The 21,425-nt window shown below is 43.6% G+C and overlaps 1 protein-coding gene across 2 annotated transcripts in view; it reads left to right on the top strand.

Annotated features, from left to right (window-relative positions):
- LOC124550842 (N-alpha-acetyltransferase 30) overlaps nucleotides 1–21,425 on the top strand; it is an 85,071-nt gene that overhangs the window by 26,373 nt on the left and 37,273 nt on the right. For both annotated transcript variants that reach the window (XM_047125571.1, XM_047125570.1), the window contains one exon: nucleotides 3,821–3,944. In XM_047125571.1, coding sequence (XP_046981527.1) covers nucleotides 3,821–3,944 — 124 coding nt within the window. The remainder of the gene's footprint in view (nucleotides 1–3,820; nucleotides 3,945–21,425) is intronic.

Below are 21,425 nucleotides of genomic sequence, written 5' to 3'. Positions count from 1 at the left end.
TGAAATAAAAACAGATCTTATTGTACTGCACAAATGGGGGGAAAAAAGACAGAAGGCCATTGTGTATGAAGATTTATAAATTTGTGTTTTCTGAAAGGAAAAAAATAAATTAGTAATTTCTCAGGATTTTTTCAAATGTTCATGAAATTTTTTAAGGTTGAAAAACAAACTTTGTTTTTGTTCTGCTAATATTTGTTTATTTTGACCTAGTTTTCAGCTTATTGGGCCATTTTCAGTAAATAAGTGACTACCATCGTTAAGAGATGTGTATAGGAGACCAAACACAGAAGCAAAGATACGTGTTTAGTTTCCTAGATGCTCTGTCACTATTTATTGTTTAGTTCCAATGTGTTTCGGAGCTACAATGTCATTTTTGAGGACTTATTTATGGTTTGGGCTTTCATTTGCATCAGTTCCTGTGCCAAGATGCGTGGGCCACCTCCACACTCTAATGGTTAACATTGCGTACATCTTGGGTTCAGTTCTTGGACGCCACCTAGGATTTTTCCATGGTGGGAACATCTGAAACGGGATTCACTCAGTCTTGTGAAGCCAAATCAGTACTGCTTAATAAAGCAAGAAGCTAAACTGACGCACAGGCTGCCACGGTGGCATGAAATCAAAAAGCTTGCGCAGGGCTGGGGTCCTTGTGACATTTGTTTATTGTAGATGATTTTCATTTATGCCACATTTTGGCTTAAGTCAGGTGATAAACTATGACAGTGACAATAAAGTTGCAGCTTTGAAACAGATTGGTCACAAGAAGTTAACTAAAATAATGTGGCCAGAGATAATACACTATTATTGATAAGTTCCTTACATAGGAAGCATCATTAACAGACAGACCACAACAATGAAATGGATGTTTATGGTGTAACTGGCATAAGTTCCTGATTGGCCACGTTCTTAAGGTATGCCATTGGGCAAGCGCTTGTAGGGATGCCATAGGGCAGGTACAGGATTCACAGTGCCAATACTTGGAACGACATGCCATAACAGGTCAATGTTCCAGAACTATAGAAATTAATATTTCCTCCTGTCTTCACCTCATCCATAACTATGCTCATTGAAGCACTTTTTTCCTGTTTATAGCTTCAATTGTGTTGGGTCATCATCTGTTATTGCATTGAAAGCTTTGCACTTATGTAACAAGTCTCTGGTTACAGTGTGTTTACAGGTGAAACATCTGTCGCTTTGTGACTAATAGTGTGATTTTTTTGCAAATTGGGGCATATTTTAAATGTTTTGTTTATTTGTTTGAATGATAATATTCACTGGCAATTTTGTTCTTGAGACAAATGTATATGTAATATATGGTATTAATGTTTTAAAGTATCAATAAGTTAAATGGAAATTTGACAAAATGAAGTAATTTTCACCTTTAGTCAATAATCATTGCACATTACTATTCACGCCATTATTGCCCCTCCCCTGGTCCCTCTCTCCCTCTCTCCCTCTCTCCCTCTCTCCCTCTCCCCCTCTCCCCCTCTCCCCCTCTCCCCCTCTCCCCCTCTCCCCCTCTCCCCCTCTCCCCCTCTCCCCCTCTCCCCCTCTCCCCCTCTCCCCCTCTCCCCCTCTCCCCCTCTCCCCCTCTCCCCCTCTCCCCCTCTCCCCCTCTCCCCCTCTCCCCCTCTCCCCCTCTCCCCCTCTCCCCCTCTCCCCCTCTCCCCCTCTCCCCCTCTCCCCCTCTCCCCCTCTCCCCCTCTCCCCCTCTCCCCCTCTCCCCCTCTCCCCCTCTCCCCCTCTCCCCCTCTCCCCCTCTCCCCCTCTCCCCCTCTCCCCCTCTCCCCCTCTCCCCCTCTCCCCCTCTCCCCCTCTCCCCCTCTCCCCCTCTCCCCCTCTCCCCCTCTCCCCCTCTCCCCCTCTCCCCCTCTCTCCCTCTCCCCCTCTCTCCCTCTCTCCCTCTCTCCCTCTCTCCCTCTCTCCCTCTCTCCCTCTCTCCCCCTCCCCGACCATCGCCCCCCTGACTCTCCCCTCCCCCTCCCTCTCTGGCACTCTGTCTTAAAGTAGTTGTTATTCCTAAACCTTATTTGCTAACTATACAACATGGCTTTTTTTCTTCCTCACTGCCGTAAATTCCCAAATGTGAAAACTGCCTTCTGTGCCTAATTGAATGCTCCAACCTATAGCTTGGACTGATTGTGTTGGGAGAGGGAGCTCAAGGACTATAAGCTCAGTATTCTATAAGAGGCAGTCGTATGAAAATGAGACAAACGAAAAAAAAGTAAGTAAACTGTGTGTTATTTGAAAACTAATTGCTATAATTGTTAATATATTTATTCTACTGTGAGGAATTGGTGGTCAGTACCTTCTTCGAAAAATGTTTACAATTGCCCACAGAACCACAACTGTACCCAGGTGTGCACCTCTGCATCGGAAGCAAATCAACAAATCTTTCTTTTTTACTCCAAAAATTTTGAAATTGCATGGGAAGGGACTGGGACTGTATGGAAGATATGTTAGGGCTTTCCAGGAAACTTCTGCAGTGTACTTCAAGCTGATGAAAATGTAGGCAGGCCCACTGTCTGACTGTGCTGCAGAAGTTTCACTGGGAATGCCGTACACATTCTCCGTACAGTCCCAATCTCTCCCCATGTGATTTCTGTATTTTCAGAGCTTGGGGAAAGACATTCTTGGCCATCGATTTGCTTCAGACAGAGGGGTAGATGCCTGGTTACGATTGTAGTTCTGCAGGCGATTGCAAACATTTTTCCATAAAGGCATTGGCCTTCTTGTCTCGGAGTGGGATAAATGTATTAAGATTTATGGTGGTTACTTTTGAAATGATAAAGAGCTTACTTATTTTTTTTCCATCTGCCTTGTTTTCATTTGACTACCTGTTATACTTTAAATTATTATGGGTTTTGCTAACTCTTGAGAATTTCTGTAGTTTTTAAAATGTAATTATTTCACATCAGAATGTAGAAGTAGCTGAATATACAGGGTGATTCAAAAAGAATACCACAACTTTAGGAATTTAAAACTCTGCAACGACAAAAGGCAGAGCTAAGCACTATCTGTCGGCGAATTACGGGAGCTATAAAGTTTCATTTAGTTGTACATTTGTTCGCCATTTCAGCCAATAAAGTTTTTGGTCCCTTTTTCTTCGAAGGTGCTACTGTAACTGGACTACAGTATCTGGAGATGTTAGAGAATTGGCTGTTCCCTCAGCTCGAACAAGAAGCACAACAATTCATATTTCAGCAGGATGGAGCGCCACCACATTGGCACCTATCTGTCCGTAAATACCTGAATGTCAACTACCCGAGGCGATGGATCGGCCGCCAGGCAGCCCGTGACAGAGCACTTGATCACTGGCCTCCAAGAAGCCCTGATCTTACCCCCTGCGATTTTTTCTTATGGGGGTATGTTAAGGATATGGTGTTTCGGCCACCTCTCCCAGCCACCATTAGTGATTTGAAACGAGAAATAACAGCAGCTATCCAAACTGTTACGCCTGATATGCTACAAAGAGTGTGGAACGAGTTGGAGTATCGGGTTGATATTGCTCGAGTGTCTGGAGGGGGCAATATTGAACATCTTTGAACTTGTTTTTGAGTGAAAAAAAACCTTTTTAAATACTCTTTGTAATGATGTATAACAGAAGGTTATATTATGTTTCTTTCATTAAATACACATTTTTAAAGTTGTGGTATTCTTTTTGACTCACCCTGTATTTGAAAAGTATCAGTTGTAGAAGTGAAAGAAGTACCTTTCGATTAGAGATATATACATAGTAACACATTTGAAACAGTTGTTGACTTATTTCTCACCAGCTCTGTCTCGATTGCACTGATACCAGTTTTCCTGTTGGTTGCAGGCTATGGACGGTGGCAAATGTGTGGGTGCAATTGTTTGCAAGCTCGATGTACATCGCAAGGTTGTCAAGAGAGGATACATTGCCATGCTTGCCGTTGATGAAAAGTATAGAAAAAGAAAAATAGGTAAACAGAGACCTTGTTCAGTTTACAATTTGTTTATTGGGATTTTCATAAGCTTAGATTGCAGTTGTCACTGTACTAATTGGCATGTTTTAGGTCTGTGGCAAAAAGTTTTCAGATAATGTTCCTTTCAGTATTGCTGACTGGTTGAGTGATCATTATTATTATTAATTATTATTTTTTAGCACAATTTGTTTGTTGCATTGCACTCGGATGATATTGAGGGTGTCAGTCCTACGGATCGTAGGGCATGTTTTCTCTCATGTTTCACCAGATGTTGGCATTTTCGTTTTTCCAGCGTGGAGTTAGAGTTGGCCCAAACAAATACTGCTCATCAATTCTTTCATATGACCCCTAGCATCAATGGAAGGTGTCAGTTTGTTCTCTATTACAAAGAAAGTGATTATTAAATCAGAATTTTCCTTTTCCATTTTATAGAACAGTACCATTTTTTTGTAATGCATTATTAGTTTTATTGATATGTATTAACAGGATCAGTAAAACGTGAAGGACAATCAGTAACCCAGCAGTGACTGAGCAGCACTTCTGCACGCAGTAGCAGTCGGCAGGGGCCAGGGCAGTGTTATCACTGCTGGAGTACAGGTTATTCTTTGTGTTTTCTGTCCCTGATAATACACTCTGTCAAAGGGGCACATAAAATTCCATTTTAGAAGTAATTTTGTTTGTAACAGGAGGCACTGACTCTTCACAGTGACACTTCATCATGCATGAAGGACATGACGAGCAGTATTTGTTTGGGGTGACTCCAGCCATACATAGCAAAAACGAAACTGTAAATATCTGCCAAAACATCAGAGATCACTTGCCTAATGACTTTTAGGAGAGAGACACTGCATATGCCCCCTCTTTGCCTTGCATCAACAATGACAGACTTCACTGAGAGCGTGACACCCATTCCTGCCAAGAAGGATTTTTACTATTCTGCATAAATATCAAATTTTGTTCTTTCCTTTTAGATACTGTTATGACGGCGGGTCATGTAAAGAGGAGGGTGCCACAGTGTACTGCTGGATCATTGCTTCAATGATCTGCCACTAAATGTGGCAGATGATTCAAACAATTCTTTTGTTTCAAATGACACAATTGTAATTGTGAAAGACATGAATCAGTATATAAATGATGTAGCTAATAGGGTAGTCAGTAACAACAGCAGATCTTTCAGAAAACATATCAACATTTAGCTGCAACAAAGCACAGTGCATGTTGCTTATAACATGAAGAACTTGGAAAAGTGAAATTTTCTGTCCAAACATGGTCAGTGAATTCAACCAATTTAAAATCTTAGGACTGAGGGTAAATGGAAAGATTTCTTGGAAATATCATGTGAAAGATCTTATGCAGAAAGTAAATACTGTTATGTTCCCTATAAGAATAATGTCTACTGTTTCCGACACTGATCGTGAAGGCTTGTTTACTTGGATTACTTTCACTCTATTATCTTGTATGGTAGTATATTTTGGGGTAACTTTTTACACTCAGCAAGGATATTTTTAGCCCAGCAAAGGGCAGCCAGACTAATCTGATGTGTCAGTTCACGACCTCCGTGTAAGCTGTTGTGTGTTTGTCTCGGAATTCTAACGCTGCCGTCCCGATACTTATATTGCATCACGAGATTTGTTGTTGACAATACTGACTCATTCTGAAAAATATGCGACATACATTCAGTGAAAACTAAATGCTAAAACAATATACACTTGGTTAAAACTTCCTTAAGCACTGCACAGAAGGGTGTTCACCATCCAGCAAGTTTCATTTTCAATAGCCGTCCAGCAGAACTGGAAAAAATCAGTTGATAAACTGTAAGCATTCAAAACAAATTTGCTGCAAACTACACTGCTACACACCTTCCGTATCCAGGTGAAGGTGCACCGTACTTTAAATTCATCATGGGAGGTGGTTTATACATGCTCATTCAATGGATTATCCAACGACAACATTCAACACTATCTGTCTGACTGGGGCGTAACGGCTGTACATAGTCATGAAAAAGATTGACAGAGACTTGGAACCGATCCGTACTCTCTTTTTGATGTTTGACGGAGTTCAACTTCCATCGAACATTAAAGGAGGATATGAGATCATTTCCGTTCGTCCTTACATCTCCAACCCTACGCGTTGCTGTCGGTGTTGGTGGTTTAATCGTACCAGCCAGTCGTGTTCCAATCCGGCGAAATGCATTGCATGTGACAGGCATGCCCATGAGGGTGATTGTCCACATCCATCTCCTTGTTGCATCAACTGTATGGACGACCACGCTGCTTCTTATAGAGATTGCCCTATTTTCAAAGATGAAAGAGTTACTCAGGAAATCCGAGTGAAGGAAAAAGTGTCCAATTTGCTGCTCATAAGTTATTCGCCAGTAGAAAGCCCCGCTCCCAGTGGGTAAATATAGCACTGTCCTCGCATCTCCTTGGCCTACTAAGGAGGTAGCCACACAGACTTGCGATCTCACCTTTAGCGCTACAGTTGTCAGATCAGCCAGCCCAAAGATCGCCTGTTCATCCTCCCCACTATCGCCTGCTCACTCTCAGGCTCACCCTTCATCGGCTCCTGCTAAATCATGGGCCCCAAATCGGACGCCTGGTCTTCCAAAAAAAGAGCCTACTTGCGAAGATTTTTTTTACGTATCCTGACCTCCCAACCATCAATTCCTCCCTCCTCTCACCGTCCTCCTTCCAAGAAGGCTCAAAAGAAACTAAAGTTCCTCTCCAAGGCGTGTCTCATCTATAGCACCACCCAGCGGTAGCTGCCCTCGGCAATCTTCCGTGTTGCTGGCGGCCGATCCACCAGTCGATTACTGGTGGCAGGAGCTGCGAGCAACCTACGGATCGGGATCTTCTGCCTTTGGCTGAATGCTGTTCCATGCCATCAGCCGCTGGCTCTCGGCGGTCGTTGAGTTGACAGCAACCGTAGTGAGATTTTCCCCTTTTCTGTCCACCCTATGTCCATTATCCATTGGAATATCCACGGAATTCATTCCAATCGGGATGAATTGTCAATCCACTTACGATCCTATTCCCCGGTCATCTTAAGTCTTCAGGAAACAAAGCTACATCCCCATGATCGCTTTGTCTTCAGTCATCTCCAATCGGTCCGGTTTGATCTCCCCTCTGTTGATGGCACTCTGGCACACGAGGGACTTGTGATTCTTCTCTATGATACTATCCATTATCACCCAGTCCCCTTAAAACAGTTCCTTCCAAGCTGTCCTGATTGGGGACTTCAGTGCCCACCACCCGCTTTGAGGATCTCAGCATCCTTGTCCACAAGGCTCCCTGTTGATTGAACTCTTCCACCAAGCGGATCTTGTTTGCCTGAACACTGGGGAACGTACATTTTCGTCTGCCACCGTGTCAAACTTCTCTCATTTGGACCTTTCAGTCGGTAATGTTCCACTAGCTAAGCACTTTGAATGGTTCACTCTTGCTGATACACACTCTAGTGACCATTTTCCGTGTGTCCTTCGATCACAGCCACAACTGCCATCTATGCACACAAGGTGCTAGAAGTTTTCCCAAACCGATTGGACACTTTTGTCCTCTCTAGCGGCATTCGATGACCGTCACTTTCCTAGCATCGATGATCAGGTCACCCATGTTACGGAAGTTATTCTTACAGCCGCGGAATGTTAAATACCTCGTACCTCCCCTTTGCCCCAGTGCCCCCCATTTCCTTGGTGGAACAAGACGTGCTGTGACGCAATACGCGAGCGGAGATGTGCTCTTCGCATTTTCCACCACGATCCTACATTGGCCAATTGTATCCGCTATAAGCAATTGCGTGCACAATGTCATCACATCATCCGCGATAGCAAGAAGGCAAGCTTAGACTTATTTACCAGCTCCTCTAATTCCTTCACTCCCTCATCTATAGTTTGGAGTCGATTTCGATGGTTATCCGGCATGTCTAGTTTCTCCCCAATCTCTGGGCTCACTGTCGCACATAATACCTTAGTGGACCCAGTCGCAATTTGTAACTCATTGGGTCAACACTTTGCCAAGATTTCGAGCTCTCCTCTCAAAACTGCCAAAGCTATAAAACTGTTTTCTGTATGTGGGAACTCCAACATGCACTCTCTTCCTCTCGCTCTTCTGGCCCCGGGACTGGATGGCATCCACGTCCAAATGTTGCTGCATTTATCATACCATAATCTGCATTACCTTCTTCGCCTGTATAATCGAATTTGGACTAACAGTTCCTTTCACAGAAGATGGCAGGAAGCTATTGTCATTCCTGTTCCGATACCTGGAAAGAATAAACATCTCCCCTCTAGCTATAACCCCATATCTCTCATGAGTAGTGTATATAAGGTTTTGGAGTGCATGGTGAATTGCCATTTATGCTGGTAGCTGGAGTCCTGAAACCTTTTAACACGTGCCCAATACAGTTTCCGAAAGCATCATTCTGCAGTTGACCATCTTGTTGCTCTCTCGACTTATATCATGAACAATTTTCTCAGGAAACACCAAACGGTAGCGATATTTTTTGATCTGGAGAGAGCATATGTTACCCATTGGAGGACAGGCATCCTCTGCACACTGTTGTCTTGGGGCCTTCGAGGGCAGCTACCCCTTTTTATTCTTGAATTTATGACAGCGCACACCTTTAAGGTGTCGGTGCACACCACTCTCTCCCATACATTTTCCCAAGAAAATGGGGTGCCCAGGGCTCCGTGCTGAGTGTTGTCCTGTTTGCCATTGCTATAAATCCAGTTACGGATTGTCTCCTTCCCCATGTCTCAGGTTCTCTCTTTGGCAACAGTTTTACGATCTAGTTCAGCTCTCAACGGACCAGCCTTCTTGAACTACATCTTCAAGGATGTCTTGATCACCTCCACTCATGGAGCATCGAAACAGGCTTCCGCTTTTCTCCCAGTAAAACCGTCTGTGTAAATTTTTGGCATTGTACGAAGTTTCCTCTGCCTTCTCTACATCTAGGCCCTGTCGACCTTCCATTTGCCGACGTTTGACAATTCTTGGGACTTATGTTTGACAGAAAACTGTACTGGTATTCCCAAGTGTCATATCTTTCGGCTCACTGTATGCGATCCCTCAACACCCTCTGTGTTCAGAGTGGTAACTCCTGGGGAGTGGACCGAGTGGTCCTCCTCTGCCTGTATCGTGCCTTAGTGCGCTCAAAATTTGGCTATGGAAGCATAGTTAACTCCTCTGCTCGACCGTCTATCCTTCGGCGTCTTGACTCTGTCCTCCACTGTGGATTGCGTTCAACATCTGGAGCTTTTTATACCAGCCCCGTGGAGAACCTTTATGCTGAGACTGCTGTACCTCCGCTGTTGAATCAGTGAGCTGTCCTACTGAGTCGTTACGGTAGTCATCTGTCTTCCATGCCTGCCCCTCTGACCCATGGCCTTTTTTTTTTTTTCAATGTCTCCTTGGATGTAGGGTATGCAGGCTGCCCTTCCTCTCTACTACCACTGGGAGTCTGCTGCTGTCAACTGTTACATTCTCTTTCCTTCCACTTTCCTAAAACTTGCTTGACAAATGGGGTACGGCGCCACCTTGGCTTCTCCATGCCCTTTGTCAGCTTCCCAAGGATAGTACCACCCCTCCCCCCTATGGTTTATCATCAGCCATTTGCTGCTCTATGCGTACAAATGGAGGATGCCACATTTATTTACACTGGCATCTCAAAGATCACATTTGGTTTTGGGTGTGCCTATATGTTGGCGACACCCCTAATAGATTTCAACTTCCCGACCAGTTTTCGGTTTTTACTGCGGTGCTTTATGCTGTTCTCCTGGCTGTCCAATAAATCTGTCGCCATAAGCTGCTACAGTATATTATACGCTCGGATTCGCTCAGCTCTCTTCTCAACCTCCAAGCTCTTTATCCCATGCACCCTCTGTTCCACTGGATTCAGGACAGCCTCCAATTGCTCCACTTAGGGGAGTCTCTGTGGCATTCTTCTGGATCCCAGGGCACGATGGTATCTGCGGAAACGAGGCAGCCGATATAGTGGCCTAGGCTGCAGTATCTCTTCCTCGGCCCACTGTTCACATGGTTCTCTATGCTGATCTACAGAGCATTTTATGTTGTTGTTACTTTTTTATGGCACACACATTGGTCTACACTTCCTGATAATAAGTTAGGGGACGTAAAACCTTTTCCCTGCACTTGGACCTCTTCCTGCCGGCCTTGTTGTTTTGAGGAGGTAATTTTAACTAGACTCTGGATAGGACACTGTCTTTTTTAGCCAACAACGTCTTTTAAGTGGTGATCCTCCCCCACTTTGTCCTCACTGCTCTCAACTGTGGACAGTGAGACACCTTTTACTTCAGTGTCCCTATTTTAATCCGTTATGTGCCTGTTTACAGTTGTCACCTGATACATCTTCCCTTTTAGCAGATAACATGCGCTTAGCTGATAGCGTCCTCGAGTTTATCGGTGTCAGTGAGATGATGTTGGTCATTTGAAGCTCTTTTTTCAGGGAATGCAAACCCCGCTTCAATAGTAGTTTTCTAAGATCTCCTTCCGTTTTTAGTTTCCCTCCTCCTTGAGTTTCGCTCCCATTGCTGCTGTTTTCACGTTCAGTTTCTTACCCTTCATTAAACCACAGAATGGTCTTCCATGCCTACTTATGGATTGTAGCAGTTTTGCGCCCTAAAACCATAACAAAAAAAGAAAAAAAACTGTGTGTTCCTTTAGCTTGGGGAAGAGGTGATAATCGCCAGGGGCTAAGTCCAGGCTGTACGGGGATGGGGCATAACAGTCCACCCAAATTTCTTCAAAAGCTCCTGTGTTTGACGAGTGACATGGGGTCAAGTGTTGTCATGAAGAAGCACTACTCCCTCCTTCAGTCGTCCTCTCCAGCGATGCGATTCTGGATTGCTCACTGGAGTTTGGCCAATGTTTCACAATATCTGTCGGAGTTTACTGTCATCCCAGGTTGCATGAAATCGATGAGGACCCCCTTCTGATCCCAAAACACATTTGCCATAACCTTTCCTGCCGACCGCATTTGTTTGAATTCCTTTGGTGGCGGTGAACTGGAGTGACGCCACTGACGAGATCATTGTCTTGTTTCGGGAATGTAATGAAACACCTACGTTTCATCTCCCATGACGATAGAGTCCAACAACTTCTCCTTGTTGCCTCCCCCCCTCACATTGTTGAAGAATCTTGTGAGCACAGTCAAGGCGTTGCTCCTTGTGTCCATCAGTCAGCATCAGGGGGGGACCCAGTGAGTACACATCTTGTGATAACCCAACGTTTCTGTTAAAGTTCTTTCAGTTGTGCTGTGGGAAGCTTCATGAATGCGTTTCACAAGTTCACGGACAGTGACCTTTAAATCTTTGAGCAGCTGACTGTTGATTTTCTGGACAATCGCATCCAAAACCGGCAGTCTTCCATTACGTTTTTCATTGTGAACTTCTGTGCAACCCTCAGCAAAAGTCCTGCACCATTTTCGGACATGCTGAGCGGACATGGATTCTTCACCATAAACCTCAGTTAGTTGCCAATGAATCTCCACAGGCGGTAACTTCCTTGTGTGGAGAAACCGGATTCCTGCTCGAACCTCGCAGTTGGCAGGAGCAGTGATCAATACTCCCTTCTCTGACGGCTGCCAAGCCAACACTGAGCGACGCAGCGAATCGCAGACAGGCGGGCTCAAGTGTGGGGGAACCACTGTGCACGGTACTGTTGTCGGATTTAGCATACTGGGAACCGTACTATTGGTACAACCCTCATATATTCCATTCTTGAACAACCTTGAAAATGTTATTGACATCTTTATCCATTTCTGAGACACGCATGTTCACAGTTACTTGCCAGAGAACAGTGCAAGGAAAATAATGAAAGAGACTTTACCTGTGGGAGAGGAATAAAGACAAGAAGAAAGTGGAAGTGGGTGAGAGCCAGTGATAATGAGAGACAAGAGTATATGACAGTGACTATGAGGAAGAAAGAGATTTTGACAGTAAGAAGAGAAAGCAGCAGTAGGAATGAATGAATGAATGAATGAATGAATGAGTGGGACATTAGCATTATGAGGGAGCAAGAGGAAGACAGTGAAAGCGAGATGAGAAAGTAGTAGTAAGACAGAACAAAGGTGACACTAGCTGTGAGACAGGAGACTGTGACTTTTGGAGAACCTCAAAGAGATAATGCAAGGCATGTACGTTTTTCCAGGAAAAGCTCGGGAAGTTGTTCACCTGGGAGAAAACTGGGAAAACTGGGCCACATTCAGCTGCACTCGTGGGCTCCGTCAAAGATGATTTGCTGCTCCGAAAATCTGGAGTTTACAAAATTCCATGTGAATGTGGCCTTTCTTACATCGGACAAACATCTCGTACTGTCCAAGGAAGATGTACAGAACACCAGAGGTACACACGACTTTTACAACCTAACAAGTCGGCAGTGGCAGAGCACTGTATTGATAATGGTCACAGTATGTTGTATGACAGTGTCGAAATTTTGGCAACTACATCATCCTTTTGGGACTCGATAGTGAAGGAGGCAATTGAAATTCGCTTGACGACGAATTTAATTAATAGAGATAGTGGTTTCAATCTTGATAAATTATGGAATCTGGCACTTGCTGTAATAAACTCACAAAGACGTCACAGTGCAGCTCACAATGATATATCGATATGCCAACACAGATCAACTGCGGAGTCATAGATACAACTCGCGCATTGTGCACGTCTCTGCCGCCGACCAACGTCTCTGGCGCATTTGCATCTGTGGCCGCATGCGCAGTCGCGCGGTACAACAGTATAAAGGGACGAAGCGAGCACTGGAGCGGCAGTCTTGCAGCTCACTCTGAAGATGGCTGAACGTTATACAGCCGAAATATTAGAAGAAAGAGATTTCTTGCGGCTGCACACCCGAAACTTAATGGGACAATGTTGCTATTGGCTGACTTCATTGTGTGTCCTTTGCTCTGAATATCTCGTGTCATCGGCTGGCGAGATCCCGTGACATGAACTATGACTGGCTTACAAAAGTGCATCACAGTGTCCATTTCACTGCTTTGATAACTAATGTACTGTGTTTGGTGGTATTCAAATTTATACTTTTGTAATAAGAAAATATGCAGCCTACGTGTTTCTGCAAATCAGTGTTCTTTCCAGAACATGTCTTTATTCTAGATTTAGTGTTCTAAAGTGTCCAGAAGAAGTTCTACACTGGTGTACAAAACCTTAGCCATTCAAAGGATTTATATGTTTCGCATTTCTGAGGGAAAGTATACTGTCACTTAAAATGAATAAAGTGTATGTTCACCCAGGGAAAAGTGTGTTTTTAATTGGGAAATCTCGTAAATATCTGGAAATTTTTTTCTTTAGCCCCTTATACACCCTGTAATGACAATGATTTGGGCTGAATGAATGAGAGAGAGAGAGACTGGGCAGTTGAGTGGTTGGACGTGATAGACCTACAGCGATGTTCTAGTGGATATGAGAGTTACAGTTAGGGCAGCTTGGTGGAGGTGAGTTGCATGTTAAAAAGAGCACAAATATTTTCACATGCTGATATTTTTGTGAAAATTTTTAAAGGTGCTGGGGTAGGTAGAATGAGGCAGCTGGTACCCCACTTTTCAGTCAGCCTTTAATAAAGAGGAGCATATTCGCCTTTTTTGTGCTCTGATGGGAGCATTTTTCCTTTGTTGTTTAATTCTTTAACACTTTTGTTTATAAATTTTCTAAACAGTATTCTGTACATTATATACTGTCTTGTTCCATCACAAAGCAAGTGTGACTTGTATTATCCCACAGAATCTGATAAATAAATAAAATACCGTGATCTCACCTGTAGCCCTAACACACGACAGCATTGTTCATGAACACGGATTGCGTTTGCTAGTGACAGTTTTTGCCGCTATGATTCCAAATATGCCTACCTAATTCTGGACTTGATTTGGTTGAAGATCAGTTTAGATTCTGCAGAAATGTAGGAATGTGCGAGGCAATACTGATTTTACAGTTTAGCTGAGAAGGTAGGTTGAAAAAAGGGAAACCTATGTTTATAGTATTTCTCGATTTAGAGGAAGCTTTGGACAATGTTGAGTCCATTATTCTCTTCAAAACTCTGAAGGTAGCAGGGAGCAAATTTTGTTCACAGAAACCGGACTGCAGTAATAGCAATTGAAGGATCTGAAATGGAAGTAATATTTTGGAAGGGTGTGAGACAGTGTCTTTGCCTATCTTTGATGTTATTCAATCTGTACACTGAGCAAGCAGTAAAGGAAATTAAGGAGAAATTTGGAAAGGGATTTGAGGTTCAGAGAGGAGAACAAAAACATTGAGGTTTGCATATGATTTAATTCTGTCAGAGACGTCAAAGGACAAGAAATTAGGTTGAATGGAACAGATAATATCTTCAAAATAGGTTTTAAAATGAAACCAAATGTTAATCTGAAACTTTCTGGCATATTAAATAGTGTCCCAGACCTGGACTGAAACTCAAGACCTTTGCCTTTTGCAGCCAATTGCTCTCCCATCTTCATATTTTTGCAGTGCAAAGACTGTGCCGTAAAATTTCGGGCGTGCAGCTGCATAAATTCAACTCCTAATATTCTGGCTGAGTACCATCGAGCTATCTTCAGAGTGAGCCAAAGTGACTGACGCTCCAGCACTTGCTCCGTCTTTTTAAACCTGGGGAGTGAACCACTGCGCATCTGGCCACAGGCACGCAAGGCGCCAAAGATGTTGATCAGCGGCAAAGTGGTATGACATGTGCATGGAATTAGATCTATGGCTGTGCAGTCGATCCACATGGTGATATCGAAGTATCACTGCGAGCTGCACCGTCGCGATGTCTTTGTGATTTAATTACAGAAATTGCTGGATTCAATGAATTGTCCAAGCTGAAGCTGCTATCTCTATTAATTAAATTCATCGACAACCGAATTTCAATTACTTGTTTCACTACTGAGTCCCAGAAAGATGAAGTCGAGGCTAAAATTTCAACATTACCATACACCATAACGTTCCCAGTGTCCGTACAGCGCTCCGCCACCACAGAATTATTACATTGTAAGAGCTGGGTGTACCAGCAGTGCTCTGTGCATCTCTCCTGGACTGTATGTGTTGTCTGTCTGATATATGAACAGCTGCACTCACGGGGGATCTTGTAAACCCCAGACTTCCGAAGTACCACATCATTTTAATGGAACCCAGGAGTGCTGCTGTCTTTGGTGAAAAGCGAAAAACCACTTTCACTTTGTGTTTACTGAGGATCTGTCATATTTTTGATGAAAGGCTTCCCATGTATGGCAGGAAAGCCATGGATTTAAAACTTTCCATGTCTTCTTCCGTTTTTCTTGTGTGCACTGTGGATTTCATTTTTTTATTTTTTATTTACATTTCAAGTTCTGTAGGACCAAATTGAGGAGTAAATCTACAAGGTATGGAACATGTCAGTACATGAAATTACAACATAAAAATAATAACAGATAAAAATAAAATGTTTATGAACCCAAAAAAGTCAATCAATAAATAAACGCAATAACAATACAACAAGAATCAGTTTAATTTTTCAAGGAACTCCTCGACAGAATAGGAGTGACCCATGAGGAAACTCTTCAGTTTCGATTTGAAAGCGTGTGGATTACTGCCAAGATTTTTGAATTTGAGCGGTAGCTTATTGAAAACGGATGCAGTGGTATATTGCACACCTTTCTTCAGGTTTGAGTTCTGCCGAGTATTAACTGAGTTAAAGCTGCTTATTATTGGGAATAAGCTAATATTGTTAACAAGAAATGACAATAAGAAATATACTTATTGAGAGGCCAATGGCAAACTACCCAGACTTGTGAACAGGGGTCGACAAGAGGTTCGTGAACTTACACCACTTATTGCCCGAACCGCCCGTTTCAGAAGCAAAAATATCCTTTTAGAATGGGAAGAGTTACCCCAAAATATAATTCCATATGACATAAGCGAATGAAAATTGGCAAAGTAGACTAATTTTCATGTTGAACGATCAGTCACTTCAGATACCGTTCGAATAGTAAAAATGGCAGCATTAAGTCTTTGAACAAGATCCTGAATGTGGGATTTCCAAGACAATTTACTATCTATCTGAACACCTAGAAATGTGAACTGTTCAGTTTCACTATTCATATGCCCATTCTGTGAAATTAAAACGTCAAGTTTTGTTGAATTGTGTGTTAGAAACTGTAAAAAGTGAGTCTTGCTGTGATTTGGCGTTAGTTTATTTTCTGCAAGCCATGAACTTGGTCATGAACTGCAATATTTGAAACTGACCCACTGTTGCACACATCCTTCACTACCAAGCTAGTGTCATCCCAGCAAACAGAATTATTTTAGAGTTACCCATAATACTAGAGGGCACATCATTATATAAATAAGGAACAGTAGTGGCCCCAACACTGATCCCTGGGGCACCGCCCCCACTTGACTGTACCCCATTCAGACCCCACATCAAAGTCATTCTCAACATTGTTTTTACAGTCTGTTGCTAAAGTAAGAGGTGAACCAATTGTGAGCTACTCCCTGTATTTCGTAATGGTCCAACTTTGGAGCAATATTTTGTCACCAACACAATCAAACGCCTTAGTTAAATCAAAAAATATGCCAAGCGTTCGAAACCTTTTGTTTAGCCCATCAGTACCTCACAGAGAAAAGAGAACATAGCATTTTCAGTTGTTAAGTGGTCTGCTGAACTGTACATTTGATAGCAAATCGTGTGATATAAAATGAACAATTATCCTTACATACAGAGCCTTTTCAATAACTTTAGGAAACACTGATGGCATAGAAATAGGTCTAAAATTGTCTACATTATCCTTTTCTCCCTTTTTATAAAGCAGCTTTACTACTGAGTACTTAATTGTTCAGGAAACTGACCATTCATAAAGGAAAAATTACAAATATGGCTAAATACAGGGTGGACATGTGCAGCACAGTACTTTAATATTCTGCTGGGCACTCCATCATATCCATGAGAGTCCTCAGTCTTCAGTGATTTAATTATTGATCTCCCCTTGTCTGTATCACAGAGGAGTATTTCAGACATCAATCTCGGAAAGGCATTTGCCAAGAAAATTATATGATGCCCTGTGGAAACTAAATTTTTATTTAATTCACCAGCAATGTTCAGAAGAGATTGTTAAATATTGGACATATATCTGATTTATCAGTAACAGAAATATTTTCACTAAGAACTGACTTTATATTGTCGACCTCGTGCTGCTGACCAGACACTCCCTTCACAACTGACCATATGGTTTTAATTTCATCCTGTGAATTAGCTATTCTATTTGCATACCACATAATCTTTGCCTTCCTATTAAGATTTTTAAGCATATTACAATACTGTTTGTAATGGGCTACTGTAGCTTGATTGTGACTACTTCTAATTCTAACATTTTGATATAATTTCCGCTTTGTTCTGCATGACATCCTTGTCCCACTAGTCAGCCACCCGGGCTGCCTACTACTGCTAGTACCCCATTTAGAACGTTCTAATGGAAAACAAGTCTCAAAGAGCAAGAGAAATGTAAGGAAAGCATTATATTTATCATCTGTGTATCGGCACTAAAACATACTGCCACTCTTGTTCCTTGACAAGGTTTAAGAAACTCTCTTTTGCTGTTGGATTAACTTTCCTACATAGTTCGTAATTATATGTGACATTTGTTTGAGTACAAAAGGCTTTTAGTGTTAAAATTTGTGCATCATGGACTGAAATGCTGTTCACCGTTTTATTAACAGAATGCCCATCTAGTGATGAAGAATGAATACAAATATTGTGTCCATTGTGCTACTGTTCCCCACACCCTAGTTGGAAAAAACACAGTCTGCATCAGATCATATGAATTTAGAAGATCCCACAACATCCTTTTTCTTGCTCCATCATTTACAAAATTTATATTGAAGTCACCACATATAACTAATTTCTGTTACTTCGTTCGAAGTGAATCAAGAACCCTCTCTAGCCTGAGCAGAAATGCTCTGAAGTCAGAGTGAGGGGACTATAAACAACAACAATTAGAAGTTCAGTTTCACTAAATTCAACTGCCGCTGCACAAAATTCAAATATCTGTTCAGTGCAGTGCCATGATATGTCTATGGACTCAAATGGAATACTGTTTTTTACGTACATAGCCACTCCCCAACCCCACAAGGAACTCCTTGAAAAACAACCAGCTAATCTGTATCCTGGTAAAGGAAGCCTCTGAATTGTCGAATTATTTAAGTGGTGCTCCGATATACCAGTAATTTCAGAGTCAACATCTATAAGCAGTTCACTAACTTCCATGAGTGATCCCACCACCACCCACTACGCTGTCACCTATAAGCATTGCCAGCCTCCCCTTCCCATATCTATTGAGGTGCAGGCCATGCCTAGTGAAACCCGATCTATTAGACCCATCTGGCACCACTGAAATGTAACCCATGCCTTCTGCCATCAGCACCCTCTCCGGCCCCACGTTAATGCGCCTAACAGGCCAATTGTGAGATCGTGACGCTGAAACAGTTGCACGAAATGCACATTAGTGCCACCAGTTTGAGTAGCTATCTTTACCAGGCCACCACCTACATCATAGTCTCCATACTAACAAGACTATTTCCTGCTCCATCCACTAGCACTACCTGATCCTGCTTCGTAGAATTCCTACATAACTCCCTTATGCTGTCAGTCACCTGAGCCAACCCTGCACTACGCTTCACAATGCTGGTGATGTGGTACTCATTCCCCAACACTTCCTGCAACTGCTGGCCCACACATCTACCATGCGAATTACCTATCAGTTGAACCTTCTTCTTTCTGTTAGACTTTGCAACTGATATAAGCCTTCTAACTGCTGCATGTTCCTTACATCTACAGTCACAGGAGGCTCCTCCCCACTCAACTCTGACAGTTGGTCAAAGCTGTTGCATATACGCAAGTGCATTTATAGTGCCTTACGTGTCTGCTGTGGAGAGTTCCCATTGTCTTCAAAAACTCTTCTCAGGTGTAGAAACTCGTCCTGCGGACTGTTCTCGTCAGCAATAACGTGTGTTATATGTACCAGAGTTCTGAGTACACTCATCATCTGTGAAGGGTGGTGGCAGTTATTTGCACGTAAATATAAAACCATATGGGCCGGTTTTCAGATTCCAGCGCCTTCTTCTCGAAGTCCTCTATTGTCGCCCTTGGTGGCCAACTTTTTTATGGCTGTAATCTGCTAGCTTGAAGCCCACAGTGTTTTGGAGTTATGTTGTAAAGACAAGCTAAATCATCTGAATTCTATCCACAGACAAATTCAGGTCATGATGGAAATCGAAAAAGATTGATGCCTTCCATTTTTGGATGTGTGGGTATAACACAGACGATGACACTGTAATGTAATGTATCGAAAACTGGCCCATATGGATTTATATTTACGTGCAAATGCTGCCACCATCCTTCGTAGAAGATGAGTGTACTCAGGACTCTGGTACACAGAGCACACATTATTGCCTTACGAGAGCAGTCTGGAGGATGGGCTTCTATACCTGAGACGAGTTTTCAAAGACAAAGGGTACTCTCCACTGCAGATACATAAGGCGCTAAAAATGAAATCCACAGTGCGTACAAATATAGCGGAAGAAGACGCAGAAAGTTTTAAAGCCATGGCTTTCCTGCCATACATGGGAAGACTTTCATCGAAAATAAGATGGATCCTCCACCAAAGACAGCAGCATTCCTGGGTTCCATTAAAGATGATTTGGTGCTTCGGAAGCCTGGGGCTTACAAGACCCCTGTGAGTGCGACCGTTCATATATCGGACAGATGACGTGTACAATCCAGGAGAGATGCACAGAGCGCCCCAGGTACACCTGATGCTTACAACCTAATAAATCTGCAGTGGTGGAGCACTGTATTGACACTGCCCCCCTCCCCCTCTGGAAATCATTCTCAGAGGTGTACTTGTAAGAAATTTTAAATTGTGAAGCAATCTTTTTGGTGCATATGTTAACATTGAGTTTGCCCTCAGATTGTTCATCTATGGTGTACGATAACGTCGAAATTTTAGCCTCGAATTTATCTTTCTGGGACTCAGTAATGAAAGAAGCAATTGAAATTTGGTTGGTGAGGAATTTAATTAATAGAGATAGTGGCTTCAGCTTGGACAAAGAATGGAATCTGGCAATTTTGCCCCCCTGCGGGTTCGGGTGTAAGAATAGGCCCGCGGTATTCCTGCCTGTCGTAAGAGGCGACTAAAAGGAGTCTCAAACGTTGCGGCCTTCTGTGATGGTCCCCTCTTGGGTTTGACCTCCTTTTTTTTTTTCCAAATTTCCGTTGTTAGTGCGTGCCATTTGGGGAAGGACACCTTACGTGGTGTTTTTCTATTGGTCCATCATGCTCCACCATCTTGCATGTTACCTATTGTCGTGTGGGGGGGACTACGCCCAACATCTTCTGGGTTGTCTCCTTCTCGCCTTGTGCGCACTCTTCTTAGCGCCTACGACAACTGTGGACCCTTTCAACACCTAAAATCCAGCACGGTAGCCAGTCCGTTGTGGTGGGGTCGTCATGTACCCTCTTGGTGGTAGCCCCCTGACCACGCAGGGATCGCACTACAGATGCCAGAGCTGTTCCTCCCCATGCATGCCAAGGAGTATGTGCCCATCTTCTCTGGGGCACGGGGACTCCAGGCAACGGGATATCGGCCAGGTACCCGTTGCTGTGGCTGGGTGGCGCCCTTGGGGAGAGCCCTCGTTCGGAGTAGGTGGCATCTGGGCGGATGTGGCGCAATGAAGCGCAATAAATCACACCAAGCTGGTGGTCGCACGGCCACCAGCGTCTCTAAGCGTGGTAGAGTCGACTTTGATGCTGCACAATATGACCCTCAGTCGTTCCCCTCGTTGGCTGCGCCATGGGAGGGACGCCGATCTAGTGCCAAGCGGGAGCCTTACGTACCGCAATACCTTGTCTGCAGCAGGACTGATGGTGACTCCTTTCTTATGACGAAGCCTCTGTTTTTTGTGGAACACCTGGAGGATAAGTTTGGGGAAGTGGCGGGGTTGTCTAAAATGAGGAATGGGTCCATCCTCCTCAAGACATCCTCCCCAGCCCAGTCACGAGCGTTGCTCTTGTGCGATAAGTTGGGTGACGTCCCTGTTACCGTCACTCCCCACAGTAGCTTGAATATGGTCCAGGGGATTATTTACCATCGTGACCTCTTGTTACAATCCGATGACGAGCTGAGAGCCGACTTGGAACGACGTGGTGTCCATTTTGTCCGTCGTGTACATAGAGGGCCCAAGGCTAACAGGGTGGCCACCGGTGCCTTTATCTTGGCCTTCGAGGGTGATGTCTTGCCCGAGAAGGTCAAGGTGATGGTTTACCGTTGCGACGTGAAGCCATACGTCCCTCCCCCGATGCAGTGCTTCCAGTGCTGGAAGTTTGGGCATATGTCCTCCCGTTGCCCATCCAGCGCTACATGTCGAGATTGCGGACGCCCCTCTCATCCCGATTCTCCATGTGCGCCTCCGCCTGTATGTGTCAA

Source organism: Schistocerca americana, chromosome 9, assembly GCF_021461395.2.
Source record: "Schistocerca americana isolate TAMUIC-IGC-003095 chromosome 9, iqSchAmer2.1, whole genome shotgun sequence".
Lineage (NCBI taxonomy): Eukaryota > Metazoa > Arthropoda > Insecta > Orthoptera > Acrididae > Schistocerca > Schistocerca americana.
This window is presented reverse-complemented; position numbering and strand designations above follow the sequence as displayed.